General features: G+C 45.2%; 3 protein-coding genes across 3 annotated transcripts; 2 read left to right on the forward strand and 1 right to left on the reverse strand.

Annotated features, from left to right (window-relative positions):
- Nucleotides 1–1829: 1829 nt before the first annotated feature.
- LOC103645817 (ribulose bisphosphate carboxylase/oxygenase activase 2, chloroplastic) lies at nt 1830–8427 on the forward strand. The gene is made up of 12 exons (NM_001364552.1): nt 1830–2234; nt 2460–2545; nt 2654–2663; nt 3431–3496; nt 3580–3693; nt 4326–4387; nt 6050–6104; nt 6343–6544; nt 6804–6910; nt 7233–7288; nt 7797–7889; nt 8126–8427. The coding sequence occupies exons 1-12, from the start codon at nt 1895–1897 to the stop codon at nt 8228–8230; spliced, it is 1296 nt and encodes a 431-aa protein (NP_001351481.1). The 5' UTR covers nt 1830–1894; the 3' UTR covers nt 8231–8427.
- Nucleotides 8428–9226: 799 nt separating this feature from the next.
- LOC100275046 (uncharacterized) lies at nt 9227–12433 on the forward strand. Its single transcript, NM_001159434.2, has 2 exons — nt 9227–9428; nt 11981–12433. The coding sequence occupies exons 1-2, from the start codon at nt 9338–9340 to the stop codon at nt 12172–12174; spliced, it is 285 nt and encodes a 94-aa protein (NP_001152906.1). The 5' UTR covers nt 9227–9337; the 3' UTR covers nt 12175–12433.
- Nucleotides 12434–13139: 706 nt separating this feature from the next.
- On the reverse strand, nt 13140–15892 carry LOC103645818 (uncharacterized). Its single transcript, XM_008670539.4, has one exon. It carries the CDS (start codon nt 15115–15117, stop codon nt 13852–13854), a length of 1266 nt encoding a protein of 421 aa, XP_008668761.1. The 5' UTR covers nt 15118–15892; the 3' UTR covers nt 13140–13851.
- Between the last annotated feature and the right edge of the window lie 230 nt (nt 15893–16122).

The following is a 16122-nucleotide window of genomic DNA, read 5'->3' on the forward strand; positions in this document are numbered from 1 at the left end:
CCGCAGCTCTCAAGCTCACTCAAAGATTTCTCTCCAAAGATTTGAAATGGGAGAGGCAAGAGATGTGTGTGAGAGAGAGGGAGGTGTTTCTTGGGTTAGAAATGGAGTTCAAATCGTGCTCACTACTTTGGGGAGAGAGGTAGGAGGTAGTATATATAGGTGGAGCTCAAAACTAGCCGTTGGGCAGATTTTTCTGCCTGAGACCGGTTGAACCTCCCCCTAGGGCGGTTGAACCTCCCCTGGCAGGCCTGGCAGCCTGTCTGCCAGTCTGACTGGCAGACTGACGCGCAGACTGACCTGCAGACTGGTCAGGGTTGACCAGACTGGTTGAACCTCCCCCTAGGGCGGTTGAACCTCCCCTGACACCTCTGGCGACCTGTTTGCCAGTCTGACTTGCAGACTGTTGGTCAGAGGTCAGAGGGGTCAGAGACCAGCTGAACTGCCCCTTAGGACCAGTTCAACTGGTCTTGACCAGAGAGTTTAGGAGAGAAAACCCCAGCTCAACTGCCCGGAGGCAAGTTCAGCTGGTGTATGGTCAAAGAGGTTCACAGCTGAAGTTGAGTTCAGCTGAAGTTGAGAAAGCTCAACTCAGCTGAAGTTCAGCTCAGCTGAAAAGCTCAGCTGCAGCTGAAGAAGCTCAACTCAGCTGAAGTCAAGTTCAGCTGGAAAGCTCAGTTGCAGTTGAAGAAGTTCAGCTGCTTTTCAGCAAGAACACTCTAGGTTTCTCAACCCTAACCACGGTCAACCATAGAATGTTAAAGAGATTTTTGCTTTTCAAAAATAGCTTTTGAATAGAGAGGTTTGAGCTTTGGCAAACACCAACCTTCTTTTTGGATCCCCCTTTATAGTACGACGATTCCTATACTCAAGTTAAATAAAATAAATTGAAGTAAACTCCTTGAGTCATTGGTGTCTCATGTGTGATTGCTCCATGGCATTGCTTCATAAGGATCACAAACATCTTTGTCTCACCTTTTGAAGCAAACTCAAATCAAACCCTGTGACTTGTACCATATCACCTTATATGAGTTCAAATCATGGCTTCAAGTCATCTTACTGATGCATCAACATGTTGTAACTCTTCATAGCTGATTAGTTCATCGACTTAGTGCAAGTACTCTCTTCTTCACCTTAGCCATGGTACCTTGGTCTACAAGCCGTCGCTTGGCCTTCCCCTTCGCTTAGTTCCTCGAAGCCCTTTCCTTGCTATCTTCACCCTATCAAGCCATTCTTGAGTTACATCATATTGAGCATCCATTGAGAGAATCATTTCTTCAATATTGTGAACCTTGCTTGAATGTCTTCTAGATATAACTATCAAGATCAATCAAGCTCTAGTTTGATTCTCATAGAAGCATATATGGACTGACAGAAATATGGTCAAGCCAATTCACGATTCCTCATATCTTATTCTCTTTGGCTTGACCAATCCTCTAAATCACTTTGTCCTCTATTCTGGTCATATGTATGTAATGATTTCTCAGATCTTGTCCATATATTCAAACCAATATAGAGATCATATTATATCCATTTGCATTGTCTCATTGGTTATTTAACCTCGTGTTGAACCTTTGTTCACTGATCATTATACACTATTCAAGTATGTTCATCATACTGAATTTCCTGTTCAACACTTAGCAAACTCGTTAGACCTTTAAATGTGTTGTTATCCAAATCACCAAAACTCACAAAAGGGATGAATGTACTTTCAAATATCCTAAGATTATGAATTGTTAAAGCGATGTCTTTTTTGGTTCTTGTGTGTTCCTGAACGACCGTTATAGATAAGGCCAGAAATGCCGTACGAGCTTCCCAACGACCGCCGATCTCTCCCACACAGACACAGGTCACACCGTCACACGCACACTGCAGCGTGGCGCGGCTACTCCCCGCCATGGCCACCACCTCCGTCGCCGCCTCCTCTCCCCATCCCCATCTGTCCCGCCCCCGCCGGCGGAACTCCAGCGCCACCTCCAGAACCTCGATCCGGGGCTGCCTCCTGCCCATCCGATGCTCGTCCGCCTCGTCGTCGCAACCGCCGGCAACCGGCGGCGAGGAGGGAGAGTCGGGGCGCCGGCGGCTGTCGAAGCAGTCGTCGTGGGAGGACAGAGATGTGGAGGGGGACGACTACCTCTACCGCCTCGGGAAGGAGGCTGACAACTTGAACATCACCGTTGGCGCACGGTCCGGCATCGTCGACGAACTCTTCGTCGGAAACTTCCTCGGGAAAGACTGTACGTGCTCTGAAACCAGATCGGCTCTCCTACAGTCCACTGATTCCATGAAGCGCCGTGAATCGCAAAAATACTAAATCGACATACCTGCATTTGATAAGAATAAAGAACAATGTTTGCTCAGCTTAGTTCAGTGTACTGTTTAAACATATTGATATGCTTGGAAACAAAATCAAAGGGACGAGTTAAAAGATTTTGATAGCTTGGGGTGCAACGTGGTTGCAGCGGATATCGTGTTCGACTACCGGCAGAAGGCAACTAGAACGTTCGAGTACCTGCAGGGGGATTACTACATCGCACCTGCCTTCCTCGTGAGTTACTTTTGGTATTGGATCACATGCGATTATCCTGCTTTTATTTGGTTTTTTTCTGATATCCGATTGGCGAAGATTTGACGCTGCTGATTCATTTGGTTGCAGGATAAAGTTGGTAAGCTAATTAACATAAAAGGAACCTGGCAAATATTCCTGTATATTAAGGTATAAAATTGAACAGTCAATAACTTTCGACTCCCTCCATCCTGAAATTGTGGTTTCATTTGTGCTAACTCAACCCATCTTAAGTTAGACCAAATTCATAGAAAAAACCATGATATTTTTGACACCATATAAGCTCCATTGGAAACATTATGGAATGTATTTTTATAACTTATCTTTTTGATGTGGTAGAAATTAACATATTTTCCTATAATTTTAGTGAAACATGAGGTGGTTTGACTTAGGACTTTAGGAGAAATGAAAATACACTGTATTTCAGTACGGAGGGAGTATATAAGTGCTTCTTTCGATTTGCATTTGTCAATTCTCAGTTTTTACTTTTGCTATTGGACTTGGCGTGACAATTAATGGATTAAATGGGAGTGGTTAGCATGAGACGACCTTCTTTTTATAAAGAAAATAAATATAAGCCAACCAAATCATTAGACTGGATATGTTTTAGTCAAATACGTAGATAACCTGAGGTCAGACTGCAGATGAATTGTTAGTAACTATCATGCATATATAAATGAATGATTTTTCTGCTAAACTCATCTTTAATAATTGATTCTGAGTTTTGCGAGTGAGCTGTTGCTGTACAGTACATACAAACAACTTAATTCTTCAGGAACATGGACATTTCTAGTATGCTTAACATATTTCTTGTTCTTCTTCCCAGGTACAAATACTAAAATCTAAAGGACTATTTGTTGTTTGCAGCATGCCACATTGTAAAGAACTACATTGCGCATCTTCTTAATAATATCAAGGTTCCCCTAATACTTGGTAGAGTGACCCAGTTATTTGTTTCTGTAGTCTATTCTTGATATCAGTTAATGTAATTGACCCTGATTGACTGCACTCTGCAGGGATCTGGGGCGGAAAAGGCCAAGGGAAAACATTCCAGACTGAACTTATATTTAGAGCAATGGGTGTGGAGCCAGTAATTATGTCTGCAGGCGAACTAGAATCTGAAAAAGCAGGTCAAGAATCACTTGAACTATATATCCCTTTGTGTTTATCATTGTGCCATACTTTACCCTGCTGTTCAAGTGTTTCTCACTTCGTTATTTTTCATACTAATGTGAACTTCTCCAAACATTGAAAAAGTTGTTTCACTTCCTTTCCTTTGTATATACTTTCTTTGAGTATTTTATTAGTTGGGAAGTGTGAACCGTCAAATTTGGTTCTTGGTGTTTCTGTTAGTCGGCCAGCTTCAAGTGGATAAAACTTGTTCAGAACTACCAATTTTAGGAATATGAGGGAGAAGGGTCTCTCCATATTAGTTATGAAGGAAAATCAGCTCCCAGTATGTTTAACTGGATCTAAATGTGCAGAAATAGTAGGAATTGGTTGGGATCCCACGCCCCCCACATTTTTCTATCTGTTGCATAGGAGGACCTGCTGCAGTGGTGAGAGAGGTCTTGTCTTACTGAGTCACAAGTTTGAAGCAGCTTCTCTGTATTTACGGGGGATGCTTGCCTCGGTTTATCCCTTCCCAAGACACCACTCATGTGGGAGTCTCTGACACAGGGTCTGCCCTTTTCTATCTGTTGAATGGCTGAGAGTGTAGCTGCATGTTGGTTGCTCAGGTATTTTTGTGCTCTGTTTGCAGGTGAACCCGGGAGGCTAATACGTGATAGATACAGAACTGCCTCCCAAGTAATCCAAAACCAAGTAAGAAGGTGTTTGCAGCTACTCGGTCTTAGATTTGAGCATTTTATGTTTAAGTTCCTCTTTCTAAATAGTGAGCGTGAAAGAGTATTTCTGTTTTGCAAACTTGCGAAGTTTAATCACAGAAGTCAATCATCTGCATACATGGGGGTATAGTTGTCTAATCTGCTTCATTATGTTAGTTTATCATTTACTTTCATATGGATTGCTAATAAAATGTTTTTTTCTCGAACACGCGGGAGACTTGTGTATCATTATATTAATAAGAGTAACAAAGTACATGCCTTACATAGACCGAGATACAGAGAACCGCCTCATGGCGGCCAAGATCTAACATACATAAATTGATCCATCTATCAAACTAGTACTATAAACCACCTTAGGGCGTGGCAGGGGCAGGGGCAGCTGCAAGAAAGCTCAGCCCCTTGGCTCCAGAACATTCCCACACCCGACGCTCCTCTCCAACATGAGATAAAACTGAGTTTATACCAGGAGATTGGCCGTCAAAAACACATCTATTTCTATGATTCCACAACACCCATGCTCCCAAAATAATCAGGGAATTGAGACCATCTCAGATAGGACCAGCAACAGTTTCACTGACATCTTTCCACCAATCCATGAAACTTTGATTGTTTGGTTGTGGTGCTCAACCTTGAAGCCTAAATTGTCTAAGCATGAGGAACCAACATTGTCTAGAGAAGACACAAGCCACAAGTAGATGATCAATTGACTCCCCTTCCTGGTCACAGAAAAGACATCTTTCTGGGTGATCAAGCCCACGCTTTTCAAGCCTATCAGCTGTCCAACACTTCTTAAGGGTAGCCAACCGCATGAAGAAACGACAGTTTGGCGGTGCCTAAGTTTTTCAAATCCTCTCATAATGTTCAAATTGCACAGATCCAAGAAAAAGCCCCTCATAGGCAGCTTTAGCCAAGTATTTGCCATTACAGACAACCGAAAGATATGGTCTTCTTTGTTCAGCTGAAGCTCAACCTGTGCAACAATATCCCAAAGACAAAGGAAGTCTGCAACAGCACCAACTGACAGTCCCCCCCCCCCCCGCCCCCAAGATATCATTAATCCATAGCTTATCTCTGACCGCCTCCTAAACTGTCGTCCTGTTAATCATTCTGCTAGGAATTGTCTCCATAAGGCGAGGGGCAATATCAGCTACTCGCTGCTCTCCAATCCAATGATCACCCCAAAAGAGAATGGAGGCCCCATTTCCGACCTTAGATTGCATGGCCATTTTTAAGAAATCTCGAATTTGTTTTGGAACATGAAGAGGTAGAGAAGACTAGGGGCGGTTTGGCTCAATTTTTTGCAGCCAACCCCACCGCATCTTGAGTGCCCATCCTAGCTCTGAAGATACCCAGTCCTTCGAGCTCAAGGGGTCTACACACTCTTCCCTAGGCCACGAGACAATGTCTTCCTCTAGCATCTTTTCGACCACGCCAAAGAAAACCTTTTCTGATTCTGTCAATTGCTAATAAAATGTTGACATGGTGAAAGTGTTCCTGAAATACCAAAATTTGGTGCTGTTGCTAGTTCATAATTGTTTTGCTCCCTGGAGATGTACCAGACTAAACATGCTGTGAATTTTGTTGATTTACTTTTTTCACAAGAAACCACTTGATTTTCATAAGATTTTGGGTGATACAGGGGAAAATGAGTTGCTTGATGATCAACGATCTAGATGCTGGTGTTGGAAGATTTGGTGGGTTATCTTTTGTACATGATTATTTTTTAGGGACTGTCCATTTTACCAGTTACATGCTATTTGGCAAGCTTTATTTGCAAGGATGAAACCTCTCTTCTGTATGTTTATGAATATTTTTTTCTTTTGGGTCAGGAATATAATGTATGCAGTTTCTGAATCTTCTTTGAGTTTGTTGTTCAAGGTTATAGTTATTAGAAAGAAACTTAGTGTTATGTGGTGGTTCTTTTGTTGCCAGGAAACACGCAGATGACGGTCAATAATCAAATAGCTGTTGGAACTTTGATGAATTTGGCAGATAATCCTACTAGGGTGAGCATCGGCCAGAAATGGAGAGAATCTGATGTTACACACAGGGTGCCAATAATAGTTACTGGAAATGATTTTTCAACTCTATATGCACCCTTAATTCGTGATGGGAGAATGGAAAAATTCTACTGGTATGTTGTCCTATCTGGAGCAGTTCTGTACAATGATGTAGCACCAACTGAAACTTTTGGACTGGAGTATTTTGCTTTAGCCTTGTGTATAATTAGGTGTTTGCTTGTCTTCTTGGCATTGGTATTTTATACCGTACAAAATGTGATAGTCTGAAGATAGTAACTGATTTTGTGAGGCATTTTCTCTATTCCTTTAATATTCTACAATTTGGTATTTCTTGCTTGCAACGTAGTAACCACCATTTTGTGCTTTGAACAGGCAGCCCAACCGTGAAGATATAATTAGTATTGTTCATGGCATGTATATAAAGGATGGATTATCTGTTGAAGAAGTATCAAGAATTGTAGACGCATTTCCAAACCAAGGTACCTTTTGCCACCATAATTGGAGTTCCATTTTTTCACTTGTGTATCACGCTGTTAGAATAGAATCCATCGTTGTAAGGATGTTGTTTAGCATTTCTTATCAGTTGGTGTTCACATCGACTATAGGTTCAGTTTTACATTTGAGTGAAATTAGTGTCTATTGATCAGCAAATGCTTTGTTTCTGTTAAAAAATAATCTAGTTATCTACAAGCCCGATAGAATATTGGTACTGCTGGGCAGAGAAATAATAGCAAAGCTCATAAGCAGTCCACTTCATTGTTCGAAAAAATCTTATGCAAGAACTAAATGAGCATTCTGCAGCTCTGGACTTCTATGGAGCTTTGAGATCCAGGACATATGATCAGGCTATCTTGGAGGTATTTTTTCTATTTTATAAAGATATTATTTAAAATTCATATGGTTGGTTTTGGAAAAAGTAGCTTTAGGCTGTGCTTGTGCAACAATCTAGGATTCTATGTCTGTTAGGGGGTGTTTGGTTTCTAGGGACTAATTTTTAGTTCATCTATTTTAGTCCCTAAATTGTCAAACACATGAACTGAAAGAGGGATTATCTCTATTTTAGTCCCTTTTAGTTTCAGCAAATGCGTAACATATATGCTTGTGCATTTTTTTTTTTTGGTTTGTCAGGTAAATTGTTTGCCGTGGAAGCATATATAGCATCTGGGTCATGTTTGGCATGTAATGACTACATACATGACTAGAGCTAAATAAATCCTGAAAATATAGATGTGGGTGGTGGGCCTGTGTCAGGGTATTTAGTATGGAAAGGGAGGGGGTGCTTTTTTGCCCACTGCAACTTCCAAAAATGCCGTTCATATTCAGAGATAGCCTACGTCACATATCACCGTTTCCCTTGCACTGCAGTGGGTCGAAGAAATCGGTGGGCATGAACAGCTAAATGAGAAGCTTCTTAAGCGAAAGAAAGGCGAGGAGCTTCCAACGTTTATACCCCCAAAGGTATTCGATACTAAAGCAACACAGTCGTCGGTCTCTGCATATAGACTAGCCGCCTACTACCTCCAGTGAGGACAGCAAGACGTTCAGACAGACATTCAGGAAACAAGCTGGCCAGCAGCATGTCTCGCGTCTGAATCGGTCGTGCTCTTCTGACTGGAGGGAGTAGATGAGTTGCACAGATTAGACTGCTGCTAATTCCTTCGCCCGTCTTGATGTCATGTTTCTCCCTCGACCAGCCAACACTGGAAGCATTGATTGAGTCAGGGTACTCGCTGGTGAAGGAGCAGGAACTAATAATGAGCTCCAAGCTTTCAAAAGAGTATATGAAGAACTTAGAATAGTTTGATACACGAGAAGGGGTAACTTCTTGTTTTCAGTTTATTTGGAGCAATAATACACCATCCAATTTGTTCCAACATCCAACCACCGGAGTCGAATCGATGCTTCGATTGTCCCAGAAATCGTGGTGGGTTCAGATATGAACTGCTGAAAGGAACGCATATCGTCATTGTCCTTAATTACTCTCATCGTGCATTGCCAAAAAGTCTTTGGGTTGACTCGAAAGACTTGTGAGCTGTGCCACGGAGTGGCCCATGTATGTATGTATGTGGAGCGAGCGGAAGCGTCCAAAGAGCCTCATCAGTCCTCCTTCTGACACACAGTTTATACCTGCAAGATCGCTGATTATTTCTCGACATGCCATGCTGCCACGGCCTTGCGCTTGTGCAGGTTCACATCGCGATAGTCAATAGTACTGGAACAAGAAATCTGCAGAAATCCTATACCTGACTTAATTTGTTGCCACATCTGGGCCGGGGATGCGTGATCTAGGGGATTCTCAGCTCTCCTTGGCAATGGCATGAAAGGATCTGGTGGTACACTACCCTTTCATCTATTCGACCCAGATCAGACGTACTACACATGGAAACTAAACTAGTACTAGTAAATAATCTGGTGAGAAGAGAAGGTGATATGCGTGAGAGAGACCTTGATACCAGTTAATAAAGCTTTGCTTCGCTTTGCTTTGCTTGTGGGAAACCAATCCAACAGATACACGACGGCTAGCTAGTTTATCCTCCACGCGGGATTGCTTGCTTAATTAGCTTTTTTGATGATTTATTTGCGTGGCAGAGACGGTGAGCATGCATGCATGGCCGAGGGAGGGGGGAGCGTATTAGGAATGGGCGCCTGGCGCAGGGCCCGAGGCAACGTGTAGGGTATCCAACAGGGGTTAGGTGGCACTGGCAGCAGGCGGCGGCGGCGTCTCCTCCCCCTTTCTTCCTTCCTTTCTTTGTTGTACTACTACTACTTAAGCTCGCCGCTTCTGTTCACAGTCCATGTGATTGATTCTCTCCTGCTCCTTCTTTCTTCCATCTCTCCTGTCTCTCTTCTCTCTCTCTCTCTGTCTGTCTGTCTGGCAAAGGGCACTGACGGCCGCGGCGGTGTCGATGGAGTGGTGGCAGAAGGCGGTGGTGGTGCCGGTGAAGCGCGCGTGGATCGCCGCCGCCGCCCGGCTGACGACGCGACATAAGAAAGAAGGTAATATATCATGATCGCCGCCGCTGTTTGTACTATTATCCGTCCATTCCTCACTCACTCATTCATTCATCAAAACACCAGCATCCAAATAATTAAAGCTGCTGCTTCTTCTTGTTGTTCTTGTGTGTGTGAAACTGTGAATGTTGTAGTCTCTCCAACTGCATGCCTGCCTGCCTGCCTGCCTTGATTGGTTTATACTGATCGATTTCTTTTGTCTGCATGGCGAACAGTCAGTCATCAGTCCGTGATCCTGAACAATTCCTCACAATATGAATATATGTATAGATCCCGTCCGATCGGTCTCTAGCCTCGTTTTAGATTAGAGCCGCTGAACGCATCGTTTCAGTACTTAATCTAGACTAACCTTGTTGCAATCAATGTGTAAATGAAAACATTGTGATCGGTTATCTGTTCAGTTCTAGCCAGGTCGCCACCAAGCTAGTTTGCTTCTTCTCTGGCCGTCGTCAGACCAAACACGTGTCGCGCGTGCGGTTTGTATTGTATTAGCGGGGTGACGAGCTGACGGCGATCATCATGCGCGCGCGCACCGCACTCACATGCATGCACATCGATGAGTCATGCGTGGCCGTGTCGTTTTGCTCCCGTGCAAGAGGACAAAGCAGCGCGAGCTCTCATGGCGTGAGCAGCGGTCAGTGTGGCTTGGACACCGCACAACGCATGCATGGAAGTTTGCAGCTTTGCTTTTTTTTTCTTCTTGTTTCCGCGTGCACCAAGTAGGAGGAGTACAGAGTACTCCGTACGTACTACTATTGCAGTAGTAGGATAGGATGTTTTTTTGTTTCGATCGTGCGGCACGTGGCTGGATGTGAGGTGCATGCGGTTGCGGTGTCTCCAACTCGGCTGGTCTGTCGGCGAGTGCGTGCGTGCAGGATGCATGCATGTTTTAATTGTTTGTACCCTTGCTAGAGTCAAACTTTGAGGGAGTTTTTACTTGTATTTTATTACACGCACGCAAGCCGCATGCACACACAGCTATATCCATATATACATACACCTACTATTATCATTTACGTATTATAGAAATTACTATACGCGCATACACACACATCTATATATCCAATGGAAATAATGATACTTTAAATGAGATGTACTCCGGAAAGACTATTCATTGAAAATATTGTTTTTAATTATAACATGGTTTTTAGAATTATTAGACATAGAAACTATACGTCGCATGGTAAGGACATGTTTGGTTTGATCTCAATCCATATGGATACCTGGGATTGAGTAGGTTTAAATCTTGAGTAAGGCAAAAAAAATCTTTTTTATTTTTTTCTAATCTTATTCAAACTATATGGTACAAGAATAACCGAACAAAGACTAAGTGTATTCATTTTAATCCATAAAGACTTGTTTGGATACTCGGATTCATTTTAATCTAAGTGGATTATAACATAAATAAATTAGTTTAAGCTTACACTTCAATCCAATACACGTGTATTGATGTGAATACAATTAATAGTATCCAAACAAGGCCTAAGTTGGTAACTGCCCTCATCAGTCATCACATATGGTAGTAGTATATATAGCGGAATTGAAAGCCATAATAATGCTCGTTGTGTCCGCGCGCAGCCAGCCGGAACCTATACCAGGTCTACATATATCGCCACACGTCACTCTTGGTAGATATCGACATCTAGGAACTCAAGTAAATATAGAGCCGTGCATGCATCATCTACAGTAGGAAAACTATAGGAAATTAGCAAAAACACACAGACACATGCATGGCCATCATTTGCCAGGTGACAACCGGCTGCTCCTGGGCCTGCATGCAGTGACGAAGAAGCGATGCCGCCGTGGCATGCTGTAGCAACACACTAGCATCTTTATTTGACTCACTGACTTAACCATGCATGCCCAACTGATTAATCTCCAAACGACCAGTTGGCATCAACGTCGCACCCGTGCCATGCATAGTTTAATCACTACGTGGGTCACTTTCTCATGTGGAGCTGCGTGGCGCGTACGCCAAATAATCAATTAATGTACACATTCAGGTGTATTGTAATATCGATGGAGACATTGGGTTCTACTTCTACTACTGTTTACAAGGAGCGAGCAGCAACAGCTCTGGAGCGGAAACAGAGAGAGAATCTGACCTGTAGGAGTACTCTGAACCCTTCTTGTCCCCCGTGACTAGTGACCAGTCCTGTCCCTGATGACTCCCATCGAAGGCTGGCTGTTGCTGACGCTGCTCATGCTGTGACTGCGAGCAGTGGCTCAAGTGAACAGCGGGAGGCAACCATGGGCCATGCATGGCAGGCATCCATCTCTCAGGCGGTCGCAGGAACGCATGCGCTGCCTGCCTGCCACTGCCAGAAGCATCGCATCTTTCCGTTCCCCTGTCACGCTCACACGAAAGAGAGGTGTACAACATAGCTCCAGCTGTGTGCAAGGAATTACATATATTTTTTTCTTATAAATAAATACGTAACGTAATACACCTTTACTTTTTTTTTCCTTTTCGGAAGAAAACAAACAGCTAGCTGAAGCTGATCATACGTTACGTGCTTGCCTGTGTGTGCATGCAGACGGCGGCCACGGCGTCCTGGTGAAGCTCCACGACGACGTCCAGACGTGCGCGTACGAGGACGTGCAGGTGATGTGGGAGATGCTGCAGCGGGCCGAGACGGAGAGGCTGGCGCGCGAGCCCTCGCCAAAGGGCGCGCGCGCGCTCGTCTGGCTGCGCCGCCACCACAAGATGGACCCGCGCCGGCGCTGCTGAGGAGGAGGACGACGACGACACCCTGATGCTTTTCCTTCCTCCTGCTGCCCCTTCGGCTTTGCTTGCCAGCTGCCGTGCCACCCTGTGCAGCCTTGCCCTGTGATGCGAGAGCCGCTCATCTGCGGCTGTGTGTACATATTACATGCTACATACAGGGTACAGTACAGCCCTGCTGCTGCGCCTTTCGTTTCCTTCGCCCGGATGTAAATATTCACAGTTTCATCTTTCTAAGGAAGAGAAGAGAGATAGAGAGACCACAGTACCGGCTCTGTACTTTGCTCGGTGCCGCCGCAGCCAATCAATCACCTCGCGGGATACAGTTCCATTTCTGAAGGTATTGGGCGAGGGTTCTCATGTCCAAGCAGCAGGGCAACCCACCTCATCTTTCATACATAAACCTGCCACTCAGTCTGCAAAGCACAAGCAAAACTTTCGTGATCAATATATGTTCACAAGACTGGTATATATACACCTTAGCGACCGTTAATGAGACAGCAAGGAAATTTATGGATGAACAAGGTGTTACCACTGGCAGCAGACGGTCTGAATTTTGGTTCAAACTTGGACAGGTGGACTGATAGGCTGGGTGCCTGACTGACAAACACAAGTCCTTGTTATCACTAGAAAGGCAGATCTGAATTTTAGTTCAAACTTGGACAATTGGGCCGATAGCCTGGATGCCAGACTGACAACCAAAAGTGAACACACACGGCCAGAGAACATTGGGGATTCAAACAGTCAGCATCCAAGGTTCTCTGATCCTCTCCAACACCAATAAGAGCACTAGTTCAGATACAACATACTTGCGGTACAGGACAGTATAACGATAGTTGAAAATGCTTTTGACAGCCTTAAAATGACACCAGAGACCAGATATCTTTTCTTATCTCTGAAACATAATACTGATATTACTGAAATTGTACAGAATGGAAAATAAAAAGTTGGACAACAGAAAGAACCGAAAGTGACAAAATTTTGAACGGGGATCTCTGTTTCAGACATGTTGACATCAAAGAACACGGTGTATGGGGGGCATCTCTGAACAGTGTGATCAACGATGCATCATCTCGCTTTTTTTAGTATAATAAACACCAAAAAAGTGTATGGGGGCACCAACCTAATCCCAAAGACACTCACGCACGTCAAGGTAGAAAGGTAGGGATCTAACATATAACCCTCATAGCACAGTTACAAAAGAATTAAATGAAATTAACATTCGAGATCCCTGAAATTAGTACTGAAGATACCTAGAAAAATTTTGCAATCAATAATGTACATCCTGACCTAGAAACTTACAGAACATTTTCCTATAAGTTACAAGGCAACACTTGCATTTTGCTGCCCCCAGTCCCTTATGCCAGATGTTACATAGAAGTTGGGACTTTTAGATGTAACACTATCCACCTTGTAAGTGCTAATGAGGCCTAAGCTGCATGGCTTGGCCGGAAGACGTTTTCCTTTATTTGGGCATGATTTATCAGGAAAAAAAGAATGTCTTTCTTTCACTACTACAACTCCGACGGCTGAACGTGGAATCAGAATTCTGCTTTGACCCCATATGTGCATATTCTGTGTTGTGCCTGCAATCTTGCCACTTCCAGCTCAAATGTACATCGGATGGGCACCAAGAAGCACATTGGTACAGAACTTCAATGTGAAGTAAAAAGGCGCCATCTGTCAGTCATTTTCCTCTGAAGAACATAGACATATCTTCTCCAGAAGGACTGGCCAGTTCTCCCCAAGATGTTGAGGGTTTAGCTGCATGGCTACCTTAAAATCACTTACGGAGATCAATTGGTTACTTCCAATCTCATTCGTAGTTCCTGATGAACCACTGCCTGATTGCATATGAACATGGTTTGGCAGCCAGACACCATTAATCCGATTTCCATAAACTTGGTTCTTGTGTGGTAGTGTCCCTTTCCTTGCATCCCTCTGAACACTACCTCCTACTAACTCAACAGATGACCTAATCAAGTTTTTCATGTACTCATCCAGAGCAATATTTAGAAGCTCAGCACTATGCATAGTGACACCAGCTAAACCCAGTGTTTCTGCTGTTTTCTCCATACGTCTATGCAGCAGCTCGGTGCTGAACAGCCCACCATCCTCAAAACAGCTGTTGAAGTGATCCTCACCTGTAACAATTGGTGGAGGTGGAAATTTCCTTGCACCGCCCACACTTGCTGAACAAAATGGAATTCCTAGTGGAGCTCGTACAGGACTTCTTAATATTTCTGCAGAACGTTCTGCAGTGCTACTCATGCTTCTCTGCAAAAGCATATTATTGGGGGGCAACTGTTCCACACGTGGATGCTTTGCCGGTGGCTCTACAGGTTCACATTGTTGAAAATGCAATCTCTTTAACTCAATTGGATTTATAGTACCATTCTCCAGAGATCCAGAAGCACCGTGAGTAACTTGGTTGTGATTTACAGCAGCCACCCTACACTTTGGACCCATGTTATTCATACTATCTTTCAAAGTATGATCCTGTGCTGTGGCCACAGATCTCAATCCCTGAACCTGTAACAACTTGGCATCACTATTGCAAGTATTCAACACTTCAGCAGCCTGAGAAGCCTTCTTTACTGATGACCCTACAGGTCTCCCTGCATCCAATGGAGGAGGCGGGCACTTTCCCTGGTAGGCATTGTAGAGAATTGCACGGATTAGCCGGTTGTGCAGCTGGAGGTTCTCCTGCCCCAGGGTCTGCAGGCACAGCTTTTCAAAGTCTTGCCTGCTGAGCCTCTCCGATAAGTAGCCATTCAAGTAGCCAAAATATCTCCGCGAGCGATCCGGACCAAGCCGCTTCAACATCTGAGCCTTGAGATCCCTGAGATCAATACGGCCATTCTGATGTTGCTGTTGTGGAGCTGACGGCTGCCGCCTCCGCTGCTGTGGTGCAGCCATTGGCCATGCCTCCTCCCTTACTGTGTCCATGCAATTACCACCGCAGCAAACCCCGATATCAGACCCGGAGTAGAGAAACCAACGAATTGGGGATAGCACGCCGTAGGATCAAACCATTAGGGCTTGCGCCGCTTCCTGCAGAGCGCGAGGCCGTACCCGAATTCCCAGCTCGCCGGCCATGGAGGGGATCTCATCTCCGCTGGCGCCACACCAACCGCCGCGGGATCAAGGAGCCGCCCAGGGAGCGGCGCGGCAGGCCTGAATCGAGCATGGAAGCCGCGGGCCAGGCGAGCCAATTGGATTACCCGCCCAAACCCTAGAGCAATGGAGGCATGATCCCGGGCCCCGGCGAGCTCGTAACTGCTGGATCTCCGGCGAGGGAGATGGCGCGCCCGGCGGAACCGAATCGAATCCGAGAAACAGCAGGAATTGAGCTGACCTCGGGAGGGGAGCAATTGGGGTTGGCGGGCGGGAGCGGGACGGGGACCAGCCGAAGACGAATTGCCCTCACTGCCCACCGGCGGGCGGGCGGGTTGCTCTCTCGGCGGCGTTGCTCGGGCGCGTGGCGAGGCGGCTGCCTGCTGCTGCTGCTGCTGCTTCGTGGGTTGGGATGGGCTCGCTCGTGTGTGCTTTGCTCCTTGCTTCTTCGTGTTCGTCTCAGTTTTGGGTTCTCCCTGTTTTTTTCTTCTTCCTTTTTTTGTTTTCCTCTTTCAGGGTTTTTTTCTCGGCCGTTGAATCGGATTTGATCGCGCAGGAGTGCGCAGGAGAGAAAAGAGGCGCCAGCAGGGCGGAGGACGAGGCTCGGACTGTCTGTTCCCTCATTTTATTGCTACTGCAGTATACTTGCTATAGGTGTACATTTGGACCGCCAGACTCGACCCGGCTCAAGCCCGAAAATGCCCGTATTATTTGAATTTCGGGCCGTGCTGGGCTGACCCATGGGCTAACCCTCGGCCAACGGCCCGGTCCGTAATTGCTTAAACGTGCCGGGCTCATTCAGGGCCGGCCCTAGGGGGGGGGGGCAAGGTGGGCCAC

This window comes from Zea mays, chromosome 2, assembly GCF_902167145.1.
Source record: "Zea mays cultivar B73 chromosome 2, Zm-B73-REFERENCE-NAM-5.0, whole genome shotgun sequence".
NCBI classification, from domain to species: Eukaryota; Viridiplantae; Streptophyta; class Magnoliopsida; order Poales; family Poaceae; genus Zea; species Zea mays.